A 14,150-nucleotide genomic window follows, 5' to 3' on the forward strand; every position below is an offset into this window, starting at 1 on the left:
ATCCTGCTCATTCTGCACAGCCTCAACTCAAATCACAGATCCGCAGGACTGCAGGGCAGGCAGGAGCGCCTGTCTCCCTGGAAATATATTATCTTACAACCAACAAAGAAAATGGGGGCATTTTCGTATGTGGACTATGGGGTTTCAGTATAATTGTTCTCCCACGGACAAGAGCAAGCTGGCAAGGTCTTTGAAGCACAGTGTCTGTGGTTTTCCTGTGCTCTGCACCAGTTTCCTTTTGTTCTCATTTCCTTCTTTACCTATCTACCTACTGCTCTCTTTCCCTTATTTATTTATTTTTGTCAAAGAAGCACATGCACATAGCTGAAAAAAATCAAATAGCACCACAAGGTTTATAATTTAAAACAGTGGTCTCCAGCCCCATTCCTTCACTAACCTCCCTCCCACCCCTCACCTGTCGCTTAGCCACTTTTAATTCTTTCAGATGTTTTTTCTGGCAATTATTAAAAAATATGTTTATGGTCTTTGTTCGTTTATCAATTTTGGAAATTATCTAGCGACTGTATGTGCTAAGAAGTCATGCTTCTCAGCTCTCTCACACTCCCTACCTCCTATCCTCCCTGAATAGTTACATCATTATTTTCAGTTAAGTAAATAATATTACACCTTTACAACTGCATAAATGCAGTTCACCACAGGGCCAGTGAGGGTATTAGCACTTCCTTCCTTCTTCTGTTTTTCATTTTTCTTGTACCTGGGACTTACTTGGATGTGAAGAATCTAATTTAATAATCGAACACACTCCCTACAAGAGCCTGTTTCAAAGAGCACAACTGATCAACAGCTTCCAGCTCCTCTGTCTTTGGAGCCACTGGGTGTTCACGCCAGCCCATGCTCTCCTATAGGGAGCGGACCACAGCAGCCATTTCCTCCTGATTTGGGACTCTCTAATGGACATGCTTTGCTTGAGGCTTCCCGTCAGCCTGCTCGAGACTTTCTCAAGCTGCACTGTGGTCTGAGGCTCTTCCTACGCCATCTTCCTACCTCCGCCATCCTCCTACCTCCGCCCTCTCCTTTCACAGGTGTCAGACCAGCATCATGGTCAAGGGCTCGCCCTGCCAACTCCTGCTCCCTCACCTCCTTATTCCCTAGAGGCACTTGCCCCCATAAATCTCTTGCCCATCCAATTCCATCTTGGTGTTTGCTTCTTGGAAGACCCAGATTGACACATGCTCACGAATTCAGCAGGGCTTTCTTTACCTCTGAGTATTCTGAGGGTCGGTATATCTGAAGTAGTACCAAGCAGAATCAACAAAGGTATCCATCGTGTCTGTCTCTCTCGTGGCTGCTCCCTTGCACCTAAGAAATAAATGAAGTTCATCGATTGGTTTCTTTCTAAATATTAATGCATTTTCCACCAGCTTTTGAGAAAGCTATGACAATCATTATGAATTTAAAATGTCATAAGAAAAATGCCCCATCATGAAAAGATAATTCACAGTGTGGACTCTCTTTGTACTGCAGAGTACATGATGTTTTAAAGAAACTTACAAAGTAAACATTTAAATCTTCAACAATTAAAAGCCCTATTCTGTACTTCTCTGAATTTAACATGGTAGAATATCTAACAGGAATCTTGTCTCTTTACTGCATTCACTTCTCTTTTAGGCTTATCAAGACTGCCTTCAGCCAATGCCTACTCTATGATGCTTATGAGGCAAATCAGTTTATGAAGAAAAGCTGAAAACCAAATGTAGTGAGATACTGTGCTGAAAAATGAACTTGGGGTTTTTTCTATCTCTATCTCTTGGGTAAGGGGAGCAGAAATCCACAAGAGGTGACCTTAGGAAGATAAATCACCTTGGGAGCCAAAGGCAGAGGTATGCTGGAGCCATCTCATACCAGCTTGTGAGGATTAACTGTTGGGATCGCTTCCCAACTCTGGGACAAATGATGCCAAGTTGGTAGCCTGAAATTAGCCCTTGGTGGAAGTACCTATACCACAGAAATGGGCTAACACTACAAATCAGCAGCTCCCCTCCAGAGAGCTATTTAGTACACACTTACCAACACACCACTGCCTAAAGGAAGCTTCCTTATAGAAGGGTGAAGATAGCCCCACTGTTCAAGAAAGTGAATGAAGTGAGATGCTTGGTGTGTAAAGGGTTGAAAAGAAAAAGCAATCCTCATCCTAGGCATGCAGATGCCTGGGGAGGAATAGGGTTCCACAAGGACCCAACTGCTGAACCAATTTTGAAACATGTTGGTAGGGTGATGGCCCTGTGGGACTGAAGCCAAAAGTCACAACTTCTGGGAAGCCAAGAGAGAGTACCCTGAGCCAAGCCTGGCCAAGGAGGGTGCTTGGCTTCCTTGAAGACCCCCCAGAGGCATGGAACAGCAGTGGATGGGGTGAGCCAGCTACCGACAGCTATTAGCAGGGACCCTTTGTGGCCGTGAGAAGCCACAGCAGGAGAACATGGCTCAGACTCCAGGTTCTCCCTTCTGAGGCATGGAAGTGGGACCAACCACCTCTCCAAATGCTACCCTTTTGGTAGTATGGGTCCTCGGGGGATCTTGGAGAATTTGAGGAGGGGGATGAGGAACCCCAAGAGGAACTGATGAATCCTCTGCTAATTTAGCATGCAAGGGCTTGAGTCTGTTTTAATTTAAAAATAAAAGAAGGGTTGCCTTTATATGTTACATCTGTGATGCAGTTCATACTGGCTTTCCGAATATTATTGGAGGAAACAGCCACTCCCCATCTTCTGCTTATTAAATGGAAGTGGCTCAGCAGAGAGCACAGGAGCCCAGATCTGGCAGGGCTCTGGGCTCCCAGGGGCCTCCTCATTCCAGTCAGGGGGCCTCCCACTGGGAAGAGTGGTGGTCCCTGGGGTAGGAGCTTATCGGAGAGAGCCCCAAGGGAACCCTAATCCTGTTTCCTACAGTGCATCTCTAAATGAAAGCCAGGGGACTTCCCTGGTGGTGCAGTGGTTAAGAATCCGCCTGCCAAAGCAGGGAACATGGGTTTGAGCCCTGGTCCGGGAGTATCCCACATGCTGTGGAGGAACTAAGCCCGTGTGCCGCAACTACTGAGCCTGCACTCTAGAGCCTGTGCGCCACAACTACTGAAGCCCACACGTCTAGAGCCCGTGCTCCGCAACAGGAGAAGCCACTGAGATGAGAAGCCTGTGTGCCACAACGAAGAGTAGCCTCCACGCACTGCAACTAGAGAAAGCCCACACACAGCAACAAAAACCCAATATGCCCCCCGCAAAAAATAATAAAATAATCTTAAAATTAAATAAATAAAATCCAGGTCTTTTTATTTGGAAGGCAATCAACCAGAACACATACTATTTTTAGGAATAATTAGAAGATAACTGTTACTTCTTCTTCCTCACCATTAGGGCACCCATACAAGTTAGGAAGAAAATGCAGGATTCAACTGATAATAGGACTAATATCTGACTAACACTTGCCATGCTGATTTTCTTTTTAAAGGTCATGTTGGACTTGAAGACAACCAACATGTTTTCCTGCTGACACTAAAAGCTGGATTACACGGAAGAGGTTACTTGGTAAGTGGGATGGACAGATGATGGTGATGGTGACAACGTTATTACCATTATTAGCTCCAACAGTAATATTACTAACACTGGGTGGCAGACACTAAGCCAAATGCTTCATGGGCGTTATCTCATTTAATTCCTAGTAAGCCTGGGGATTATGACGTACACACTACTCATGTCCCCATTTTGCAGTTGAGTACCTAGAGTTCCGCGAGGTTAAGAAATCTGCCCAAGGTCTTGGAGCTCAAAGGTAAGGAATCCACCTTTCTGGACTCATACTTGTGGTCCTTACCACCATGCTGTCCCGCTTGGCCACATGGGCTCAGTGGCTCTCAGCCCTGTGTGCTCATTAGAATCACCAGGGAGACTTGACCAAGACCAAGCCCTGGGCTCTGCCCTCCAGGAATCTGCAGCCAAGGTAGGAAACCTTATTCCCACCACCAAGGCCCTGGGCTGCCACAACTGGCGGGCTGAAGGCTGCTGATGTCTCCGGCAGGGAAACCCTTTGTCACTGCTTATCAACAAAGAGGGTGATACCCTAAAATGGCCCAGAGCTTCCTATGTTCCTGACTGCAAGCCCCATCTCAAACCTCAGAACAGCCTGGGTGAGGACCTGGGTGGACTTTTGGCAGGCCCGGGCAGGATGGCACTAACATTTCCAGTTAGAGAGTGTCTGCTAGGTGTCACTCTGCAGTGTTACATGCATTAATTCTCATCTTCTGAAATCCCTTCAAGGGGGTTATTTTAGCTCCCGATAAGGGAATCACAGCTCAGAAAGGTTAAGTGACTTTCCCAAGACCACACAGCTAGGGAAGAGGCAAGGCCAGGACTTGAAGCCATTACTGTCTAACTCCCCATTCTGAGCCATGCACTTGCACTATATGGTTACCTAATTACTGACCTAGAGATGCTAAGAAGAGGACTAAGTTATTTTAAAACAACCCCATTATGATCTATAAGGCAGAGAAAAATGGCTTTTCCATAGAAGGAAGAAGGGAAATATTACAGCTTGGTATCTGTTATTTATTTGTTTAATCAGCTGGAATGGTATCATAAAAATCACATGTGAGACATGCCAGTGAATTAACAGAAAAACATAATCCTACTGCCAAAATGAGAAGAAATGAGATAAGGTATGTTTCAGTATATTAAAGAATGAGACCCCCTGAGCATACTTGTCCTCGTAGCTACCACTACTCTGCTACTTGTGATAAAATCCCCACTGTTATCAGTCACTATGTGGGAAAACAGTAAGGCATTTTCTCTCATCTCTGAGAAGCTCTTTGGAATATAAAATGGAGGAAGGTGGTCTCTTCCAAAGCTGTCATGAAAATGTGTAGCTTTTCCATCAGTTGGATCAGCTGTTTCTGGGAAAGATGTGAATTGACATTGCTGCTTCTATCGGCTCAGAAGAGAGGACAGGGTGCTCATCACAGGGGCTGGGCCCCAGATTCCAGCCCCTTCTCTCAAAGGTAGCAAAAGACCTAAGACCTATGTTATTCTTTCCAGCCAAGTGGAAGTCTGGGACCAGACATGGTCACAGCTGGGGGACATGGTTCCTTACCTAGGGCAGGAGCAGTTCACCCACTCCGAAGCCGAGGCCAGTGGGGAGCCTCCCTTGCCAGTGAAAGAGGTGATGCTGGGCAAGGTCACAGGCAAGTCCTCCAGAGGCACGGGCACAGGACCACAGGTGGGGCAGTGGACCATGGGGATGGGCGTGCCCCAGTACCGCTGCCTAGAGATCAGCCAGTCCTTCAGTTTATCACTTGTCACCTCTCCGCCCACTCTCTTCCTCCGGGCTTTCTGAGTCAGGGCTAGAAATGCATCCGGCCGGTTCATACCTGTGAACTGAGAGGGGAAGGAGAGAGATCGCGTTCCTCCCTTGGTAAGAATAAGCTGCCACCCTGATGCCACCACCCTGGATTGCCATTTTTTGTGTGGTCTGTGCAGGGCCGCATTGTGACTCTCTGTTGCCTTTGTGGGCACCTTCCTCCTTACAGTATTAAAACATATTTTATGACAGTGGTGAATAAAGATGAATATAATTTTTGACCTTAAGAGTTCACTTTTTTCTTCTGGTGTTAAAAGAAATTAACACTTTTTGGGGGGCCCCTGAGAGTACTGTGGGCCCTGGTTTGTGGCTCTCCTTATCACCAGAGCCCTGTGGCATCTACAGAGAGAGGCAAATATCAGCATTCAGCTGCCAGTAAAAAACTGCATATTTATTTTAATGACTACTCCCCTCTTGAGATAGGGGTAGCCAGAAAAGAAAAGTTCAATATTATCCTAGAGCCGAAGGAATTCAGGCAAGCAGGACAACAAACTGAGGCCTCAGCTTGAAGGACCGCCCCTTTTGTATTTAAATGCTCCCATGTTAGAGACAGCAGGGCAGGACACTAATAGCAGAAAAGAGGGATTCGCTGTTCACCGGACGCTTTTGAGAGAACCAAACTAATGATAAGAATCGGGCCAGCATGGCTTGCCAACGAGGGGATCGTGGGAACCTTGGAATTGCAGGTGTACTGCAAACCCACCAGGTGCCAGCCTTGTGCTAGGCGTTGGGAGCACAAAGAGAAATCTGATCTGCCCCTATCCTCAAGGAGCTTACAGCCATGGGGCATAAAGAATAGGAAAGTACAGCTATGTTTATCAAAAGCAGCCTTTTCCATTAAGCGTCTGAAGTGTCCTGAAGATCGAGCTCTCTACCAAGGAACCACTTACACTCTGGGAGAGCACTTTCTTTGTCCTAAACTCCCACCATCATGTAATTATGGTGCAGGTGATCACAAGCTCTCTTGAAAGTCTATCTTCTCAATGCATTACTGTTTTCACATCTCAGAAGCTCATGGAGGCTTTCACCATCCATTCTCCTTCCATCCAATGAAAGAATTCCTCCAGTCTAGATATTCAGTCTAGGGCCACCAGAGGATTCAACAGACCACCTGAAGCTATTTGAAAGAAGCCAGGGAGTGTAATTAATGCTCAGTCTTATACTAAGGAGGGGGCATTTTTCTGGCTAATTCAGAAGACTAATTTTGGCCACGACTGTCCCCTTTCTCGCCCTGCAGAGGGTTATCTGGGTCTCCTTTTTGGCACTTTGGCTTGGCTCTGCTCTACATCTAAGAAGCCTGCTCACACACAGTCTTAAGAAGGGTTTAAGGTTCAGTATCTTAAAACATGACTCATGTCTGGGGATATAATTTATGAAGTGAAGGCACAAACATGAGGTCAGGAAACATTGCCACTCCTTACAGAGGAAAAAAACCTGGCTATTCCCTTATTTTTTATATACATAATATCCTATAGCCAGGTAGTCCCAAACCTGAAAAACCTGGATCTTCAGGTCTAATGGAACCAGGATCACCCAGGTGGGGCCAGTAAGCATCTTCCAGGTGATTCTGAGACATGGCTGGGTTGCAATCACTATGTTAAGCCAGGAGTTCCCAGACCCTCCTGCACATTAGAGTCACCCGGGGAGCATTGAATGCTTCTGATGTCCGATCCATGTCCTCTCCACTCCCCCAACCATTAAATCAGAATATCTGGGGTGGGACTCAAGCATCAGTATTTTTCAAAACGTTCCAGGTATTTTCAAAGGGCAGCCAAGTTTAAGAAAGAGTGCTCTAAACCAGAACTCTCAAACTTTAATGTGCACAAAAATCACATGGGGTTCTCAGTAGACCAGGTGGGGTCTGAGAGTCTACACTTCTAACAAGTGATGCCAACGCTGTTGGTCCTGGGACCAGACTTTGGGTGGCAAAGTTCTAACCCAGGGATTCTCAAAATGTGGTCCCTGGATCAGCAGCAGTAGTGGTATCACCTGGAAACCTGTTAGAAATGCAAATTCTTTGGTTGCATCAGGGACTGTGAAGCAGAATCTCCAGATGGGGGCCAGGGAATCTGTGTGCTAACAAGGCCACCAGGTAATACTGGTGTGTGCTCAAGTTCGAGAATCACTGTCTAAGCCATTTCCCACTTCCCCCTTCCCCACCTCACCCTACTTCTCCCATCATAATTTCTGGCCTAGTTCAGTATCAAGGCTGAGCTCAAATCCTGCCAGACTTACCACCTAGCAAGAGACAACCTTGACCAAATAAACATGACTCAAAACTTCTCTGCTGATTTCTAAAAATGAGTCAAACTTTAGGTGGGAATAAGTCAGTAATCTGGGGAGAACAGAGATCTCTAAAAGGAACAGCCAATTTTGGTCACCTGTCCCAAGGAAGCAGTTTCCCTGGAAAGGTCAGTTTTCTTAAGCAGAAGATTCGCAAAATAAAGTTTAGTTGCTTCGATAACCACACTATCCTAGGATCAGGTTCAACTTGGAGCTGATAAGCTTTTAGATCTTGAAAAAGAATATTATTTTGTTTTCATAGATTAAGAAACGAGACTGCAAGACTGTTAGTGTGGGTATGAATGAAACGATAGGCTGTAACTTGCACCCAAAGGAAAATGTGTCATCAAGCTCATGTCAAGGCCCTGAGTTTATAAGTAAGTTCTTCGGCCACCTCCACGGGCACCAACCTCCGCAGAGCTGCTCAGTTTCTCCGTGCCATCTGGCATGGTTTCAATGACTTCAGAGTACGACAGGCCCAGGGTTTGGGCTAAGACAGTGTCCTCTAAGCTGGTGCTGGGAATTCCTGTTTAGGGGAAGAAACACAAAACGTCTCCTTTGCAAATGGCCAAATCACAAAATAATTGACAGCACTGACACTCAGCGTTAGCTTCTGAAGGGAGACTCTAAAAGATTTTAGTCACAGAAATTATAAAACCACATCATATTCATTGGGAAAATGGAGAAGAGTCTTGGACAAACTCAATACCCTAACACAATAGTTTACTATATTGGCACTACTTCCTGTAGGTCTTTTTCCATTGCTTAGTTTCTTTTAAAAAATAGTTGTAATTCTAAAATATACAATTTGGGGTGCTTCTGTCACTTAAATAGTAAATGACAAGCATCTGGGAAAGTGTCTCCTTTGAGTGACACAGGGCAGTGGAGTTCTCTTGAGAAGCAGGGCTGACACCTCCAGCAGCTCCTAGCACCCCAGAAAAATCCACTTGGTCAGTAAGTGGAAAGCTGGCCAATGTGTTTCTTCAAACTATGCTTTGTTCCCAGAGGCAACAGTATGTTCTGAATAGACATTTATTCTTCAACCCACATATGCCCTTGAGGAGATGGAGTTGAATGTAAGTATATCACTCATCCAGAGGGCCAAGGCATGCTGTTTCAGCTTCAGCTATTAATACAAACCGGCTTTTTAGTTGTTGGTTCTGTAGGCCAGGGTTTCTCAACCTGGGTCCTACTGACATTCTGAACTTTGCTGGGGGGCCTGTTCTGTGTGCTGTAGGATGTTGAAGAGCATCCCTGGTCTCTATCAGTAGAAATGTTTCTAAAATTGCCAAATGTTTCCTGCTGCCAAATCACCCCTGGTTGAGAACTGCTGTAGGGTCAACTGTCAAAACTGCTGATATCCTTGTGGACACTACACATCACGCAGCAACTGAGAGAGATAAAACTAAGGGTAATACACAAAATGCTTATGTCAGATGTCCATGAACAACCTCTCTGGAACGCTGCCCTAAAAGGGTGATTTAATGTTTGGGACACACATTCTAAAGCTCCTTGGTAAGATGGAAAACTCCATGGTATGATGGAAACTTCTGCAGTGTTCCAGCTGAGATTATGGACGAAAAGCATCTAATGAAGCAAATAAACTCTCAGAGTGGACTTGAAGGATACTGAAGGGTGAGGACAAATGGCAAGCAATAAAGGCTGCTGAAAAGTGTTCATGGTCAAGAAGGGAAAAAAGTCATTTACTGCATTCCAAAAGTTTGTGGTCTGTAGTAACTAGAAGCAATCTTCGAATGGAGACCTTGTGGACACAGAATTTATCTGATCACATAAAGACCGCTCTGGGCCACGGTGTTGGTCATATGGGGCTCAGTAGAATGTGAACTATTTGTAACATGCAGGTAAGATGGTGAAAACACTACTTTAACTCTTGTTTACTTTTGTTTCTGTTCTTCTTGGAAGGCCAAGAGCCAATAATTCACAAAACATTAATTACGGAAGTGCAGGAAATCAAGACAACAGGAAAAATGATTTTCCATGCATACCCAAGAAAATCAGATTTTCCTTTTTCTTTTTCCCTTATCCTTCAGAACTCTCAATATTGTGTTAGTACTTTGACTCAAAATACCAAAAGGGGAGACTTCCCTGGTGGTCCAGTGGGTAGAACTCCACGATCCCAATGCAGGGGGCCCAGGTTCGATCCCTGGTGGGGAACTAGATCCTGCATGCATGCTGAAACTAAGAGTTCGCATGCCACAACTAAGAGTCTGCATGCGGCAACTAAGTCTGCATGCCGCAATTAAAAGATCCCTCATGCCGCAACTAAGACCCAGCATGGCCGAAATAAATAAATAAATATTAAAAAACAACAAAAACAAAAGGGAAAAAAGCCACATCAACAGAGGTTCCTTTATTGTTTATCTTGGCTGGCTGTATTAATGAATTTGACTAATTATAAAATGCATTAAAGTAATAGAAGGAATTATTTCCTTTAAGCAACATACTTTCTAGGTTTAAATTGTCAGAGATTTAGAATGACTTGAGTGGCTTAATATCTGTTTTCTGTGTTGATGTTTCTTCAAATCAATTTGCCAAAAAAGGATCTGAGAATTGTGAGCAAAAACATGATTTCAATAAGCAATGCTATTTCTTCTGTGTGCTAGGAGATAGAGAGTGTGGAAATAACTTTCTCCACAGGTTTTGGCACATTGGAGACTGGCTGGAATCTACAGTAGGAAAGCTGTAGAGAGATGCTCGGGTCTACCCTGGGGGCAGGTCTTGGATGGGGTATGATTAGGTCTCATGCCTTGGTTCAATCCCAGACTTCCTGTTAGGTGATGATAGGTTAGAACTCTTAGGAATGAGTAAGGCTGCCAAGGATATCCAATTTACAGCTCTAAATATGACTTCGATTTTACTGCTATTTCACGAACCCTTTCTTGCATAGCTGAAGTTCACCTCCTCCACAAAGCCTTCACCAAAACCCAGCCCACATCGATCATGTGTGCTTTGAATGCCCATCTCAGCAGTTGCTGTTGGTTCTATGAATTCTGAAATTGGATTTTCATCTGAGTTGTATGGTTCCCCACATTGTATAGGCAAGTCTCACCAACTAGCTCTACTGGCAAAATCCATGGGCCAGACATTTTTCATTATTCTCAGTAGCAACTAGCAAGATGCAATATACTTGATATGTTTTCAAAATATGATGCTTAAATAAGAGATGATGAAATGAAGGGACATTCATTTTTACAAAGAGGCAAAACAGATCATGGAATATATAGTCAGCTCTTCCAGGCTAGGATTTTGATCTTAAACCTGCTAAGTACATTATCCTGATTACATTTTAATGGCTACTTACCTATTTTTGCATCCAGAGAGCCCTCAAAGTCAGCTTTGGCCAAGATGACAACAGGGACTTCCTGCTGGGTGAGCATGTTCACAGCCGTCACGGGAGTGAGGCAATCTGAAAATGAGAGCAAACAACTGTGGACGCCAGTCTGCTGGGACTCTAACACCATCTGAATCTCAGAGGAGACAAGTGAGAAAAATAAGCTTTAGAATTTCTGTGTTTTTGTGCTAATTATTATAGAATTTGTTCTTTGAAGGTATTAACAGATAATTCACACTAGTGGAGAATCAAAAGATTAAACCAAAAAAATGAAAATATTCATTCGTGCTCCTAACCAAAGACATGAAAATGGCATTTTTACTTTCCAGATGGTGGAGTAAAGATGTTCCCACCACCCACTTTTCCTTTTGAAAAGTACCTCAAGTATACAGAAGAATGAGAAGCACAACAATCTATCTATGGTGAAACTAAAAGATATCTGAAATTTTAAACTATAACACTTGAAGATGGAAGTGGATAGGAAAGGAGAAAATGACTTAACAGAGAGGAGATCTCCACACATACAAGGACAAAACAGTTCCTTCCCATGTACCATTTCTAAGGAGATACCAGAGGTTGTGGTCCAGCAAAAGGAAGGGGTAAATCAAGAAAGAGACAGACACGGGATCTAGGAAACAGAGAATCCAACAAAGAAAAGAGGGTAGGGACATTTGCAGAGCAGAGACAGAGAGAATTCCCAGGATGACAGATATGCAGAAGCCTGGAGGATGACCAGGTCAGATTTAAGCAGGACAGAGAGCCCCAGAAAGCATCTTCAGGAAAAAAAAAGGGGATGGATAGATTATCTGACAGCCTGGAATATGTAGAAAACTTAAGAGGAGTTTTAAAGAGCTTCTGGGAGGATGTGGGAAGACAGTCAGAAATTCAAAGAACACAAAGCAAATTAAAAAAATGAGGACACCATGAACTTCAGGAAAAATAGAAATTTATATAAAAAGGAAAATGTAATCATAGTATATTTGGCTCAGGTGACCAATATTTATGTGGTCATAATAAAACACTTAATTTGGAATTATCCAGACAGTGTGTCATCTTAAATGAAGCTTATTACAACTACTGCAGCAGTGAGATAAACCATACATACATGAATCTTCACTGAATATATGTAGGACTGGAAGCACGAAGACCCCAATAAAGTCCCAAAGGAAGAAGGGATGAGAGGTGGTAAACAATTAGTGAGTTCATTTGAACTTTTGCAACATAAGCAATTAACTACAGTTATAATTTATGAACTATTACTATTTACACCCACTATGTTTTAAGACTTTATATAGATTTATCTCAAATATGTTCTACAAACCCCAAAGTTAAAATAAGCCTAGGGGGACTTCTCTGGTGGTCCAGTGGTTAAGACTTCGCCTTCCAACACAGGGGGTGTGGGTTCAATCCCTGGATGGGGAGCTAAGATCCCACATGCCTCGCAGCCAAAAAACCGAAACATAAAACAGAAGCAATATTGTAACAAATTCAATAAAGACTTTAAAAATGGTCCACATAAGAAAAACCTTAAAAAAAAAAGCCTAGGAATTAGGATTTATTTTTCAGAGAGGTAAAGATAGGCTCTGTAAACATCTAAGCCAGCTCCGATCTTCCTTCACCTTGGGTGTCAGGAAGCACAGGACAGGGTTATGGTGGGGACAGAGTGAAAATGTAACGCAAATGGGTCTCCAGCAATGAGGTTCAACCAGCACCCTGGTACCATGACTGGGAGGCACCTGCTGCTGGAGCTGCTGAAGTGCTGACACCCTCAAAGTGGACAGCCAGATTTCTGATTCCATATGGTCCCTTCTCAAAGAAGAGGTATACATTTGCAAATTCTGCAATTATGGTACGTTATTAGGAGGATGGACAGTGAGGCGTGGTGGAGTGAGAATAAAAGTCACTAGGTAATGTCTAGAACTGGTGAATGGAGAGACAGCAGTGCAGGCATATTATACAGACATGTGGCGGTCTATACCAGAGAAACAGCGGTGGCACAGACTGCCAGTTGACCCCGTATCTGTCTCTCCTTCTGATTCAGCAATAGAATGTTTAGTTGGACACATGACTGCGTAGCTAATGGCAGCACTGCTCAGCTTCACTTGCACTGGGTATGGCCATGGGGTTAAGTGTAGAAGCAACTTGCAGGTCACGCTCTCAAAGGGAAGGAGCTGCCCTTCTTCCCCCACCACCTTCTTACTGCGACCCAGATGAAATGCAGAACAATCTAGAACACACAGATAAGGGCAACGTCCTAGAGGGGCAGAGCAGGAAGACAGAAAGAGCCTCGGCCCCAACCACTCCACAAAGCAGACTTGTTATACTCACTCTGCATGTCACGTGGGCAAGAAATAAACTTCTGTCCTTTTAGTCACTGTTTTTCTAGGACTCTGTCACAGCCATCGAACTTATATCCTAAGTAACAAATTCCTCCCAAAATTAAAAGTGGTTGGGTAAGGAGGCTACTGTCATTGCTGTTGTTAGTACCCTCTGAAATTTCACGTAATATACATATATCACCTAGATTTTTAAAAACACAAATTAATTTTTATAAAGTGAGATGGAAATTAAAGTAATCTTGAAGTATTATTATGTTTCACCTGATAAGTTAAGAAAAAATTTTAAAAGGGTACCATCACTGTTTGTGAAGTTGCACTGAAATTCATATATCATTGGATACAGCACTCTAAACTGATATAGCCCTTTCAGAAACCAATAAAAGCGACTTGTAAACAGAACTAGAAAAGGGTTCATAACCTTTGACCAAAAAAATCACACTCTTGGCGATGTTTCCTAAGGAAGTAATTCTATAGAGGCAAAGAGCTGTCTCCATAATAGCCCAAACATGAAAAAGGCCAAATGTTCAACATGATAGGGAAGATTTAGGATATTATGATACACTTGAGTTGACAGAATATTATGTATGGATTAAAAAACAATTGGGAAGCCTGCCTAAAATCAAAGAAATATTTTCTGATATCATATTAAGTAAAAACCAAAAAATAAAGACAGAAGCAGTCTGATTTTTAAGATAAGTGTGTGCGGGAACACGAATTTAAAAGATTTATGACATACAAAAGAACAAAATTGAACTCCTACCTTTGCTATATATAAAAATTATACTTAATTTAAAAATGGGGGTTTCCCTGGTGGT

The 14,150-nt window shown here is 43.4% G+C and overlaps 1 protein-coding gene across 4 annotated transcripts in view; it reads right to left on the minus strand.

Moving 5' to 3' along the window:
* The window catches only part of LARS2 (leucyl-tRNA synthetase 2, mitochondrial), a 242,167-nt gene that overhangs the window by 38,452 nt on the left and 189,565 nt on the right, over positions 1-14,150 (minus strand). For all 4 annotated transcript variants that reach the window (XM_082638131.1, XM_082638130.1, XM_082638128.1 and 1 more), the window contains 4 exons: positions 10,967-11,071; positions 8,055-8,170; positions 5,095-5,378; positions 1,222-1,320 (listed from right to left, as the gene is read on the minus strand). In XM_082638131.1, the coding sequence (XP_082494257.1) occupies positions 1,222-1,320; positions 5,095-5,378; positions 8,055-8,170; positions 10,967-11,071 (604 nt within the window). The remainder of the gene's footprint in view (positions 1-1,221; positions 1,321-5,094; positions 5,379-8,054; positions 8,171-10,966; positions 11,072-14,150) is intronic.

The sequence above is a fragment of the Mesoplodon mirus genome, assembly GCF_964341445.2.
Source record: "Mesoplodon mirus genome assembly, chromosome: 12".
In the NCBI taxonomy this organism is placed as follows: Eukaryota; Metazoa; Chordata; class Mammalia; order Artiodactyla; family Ziphiidae; genus Mesoplodon; species Mesoplodon mirus.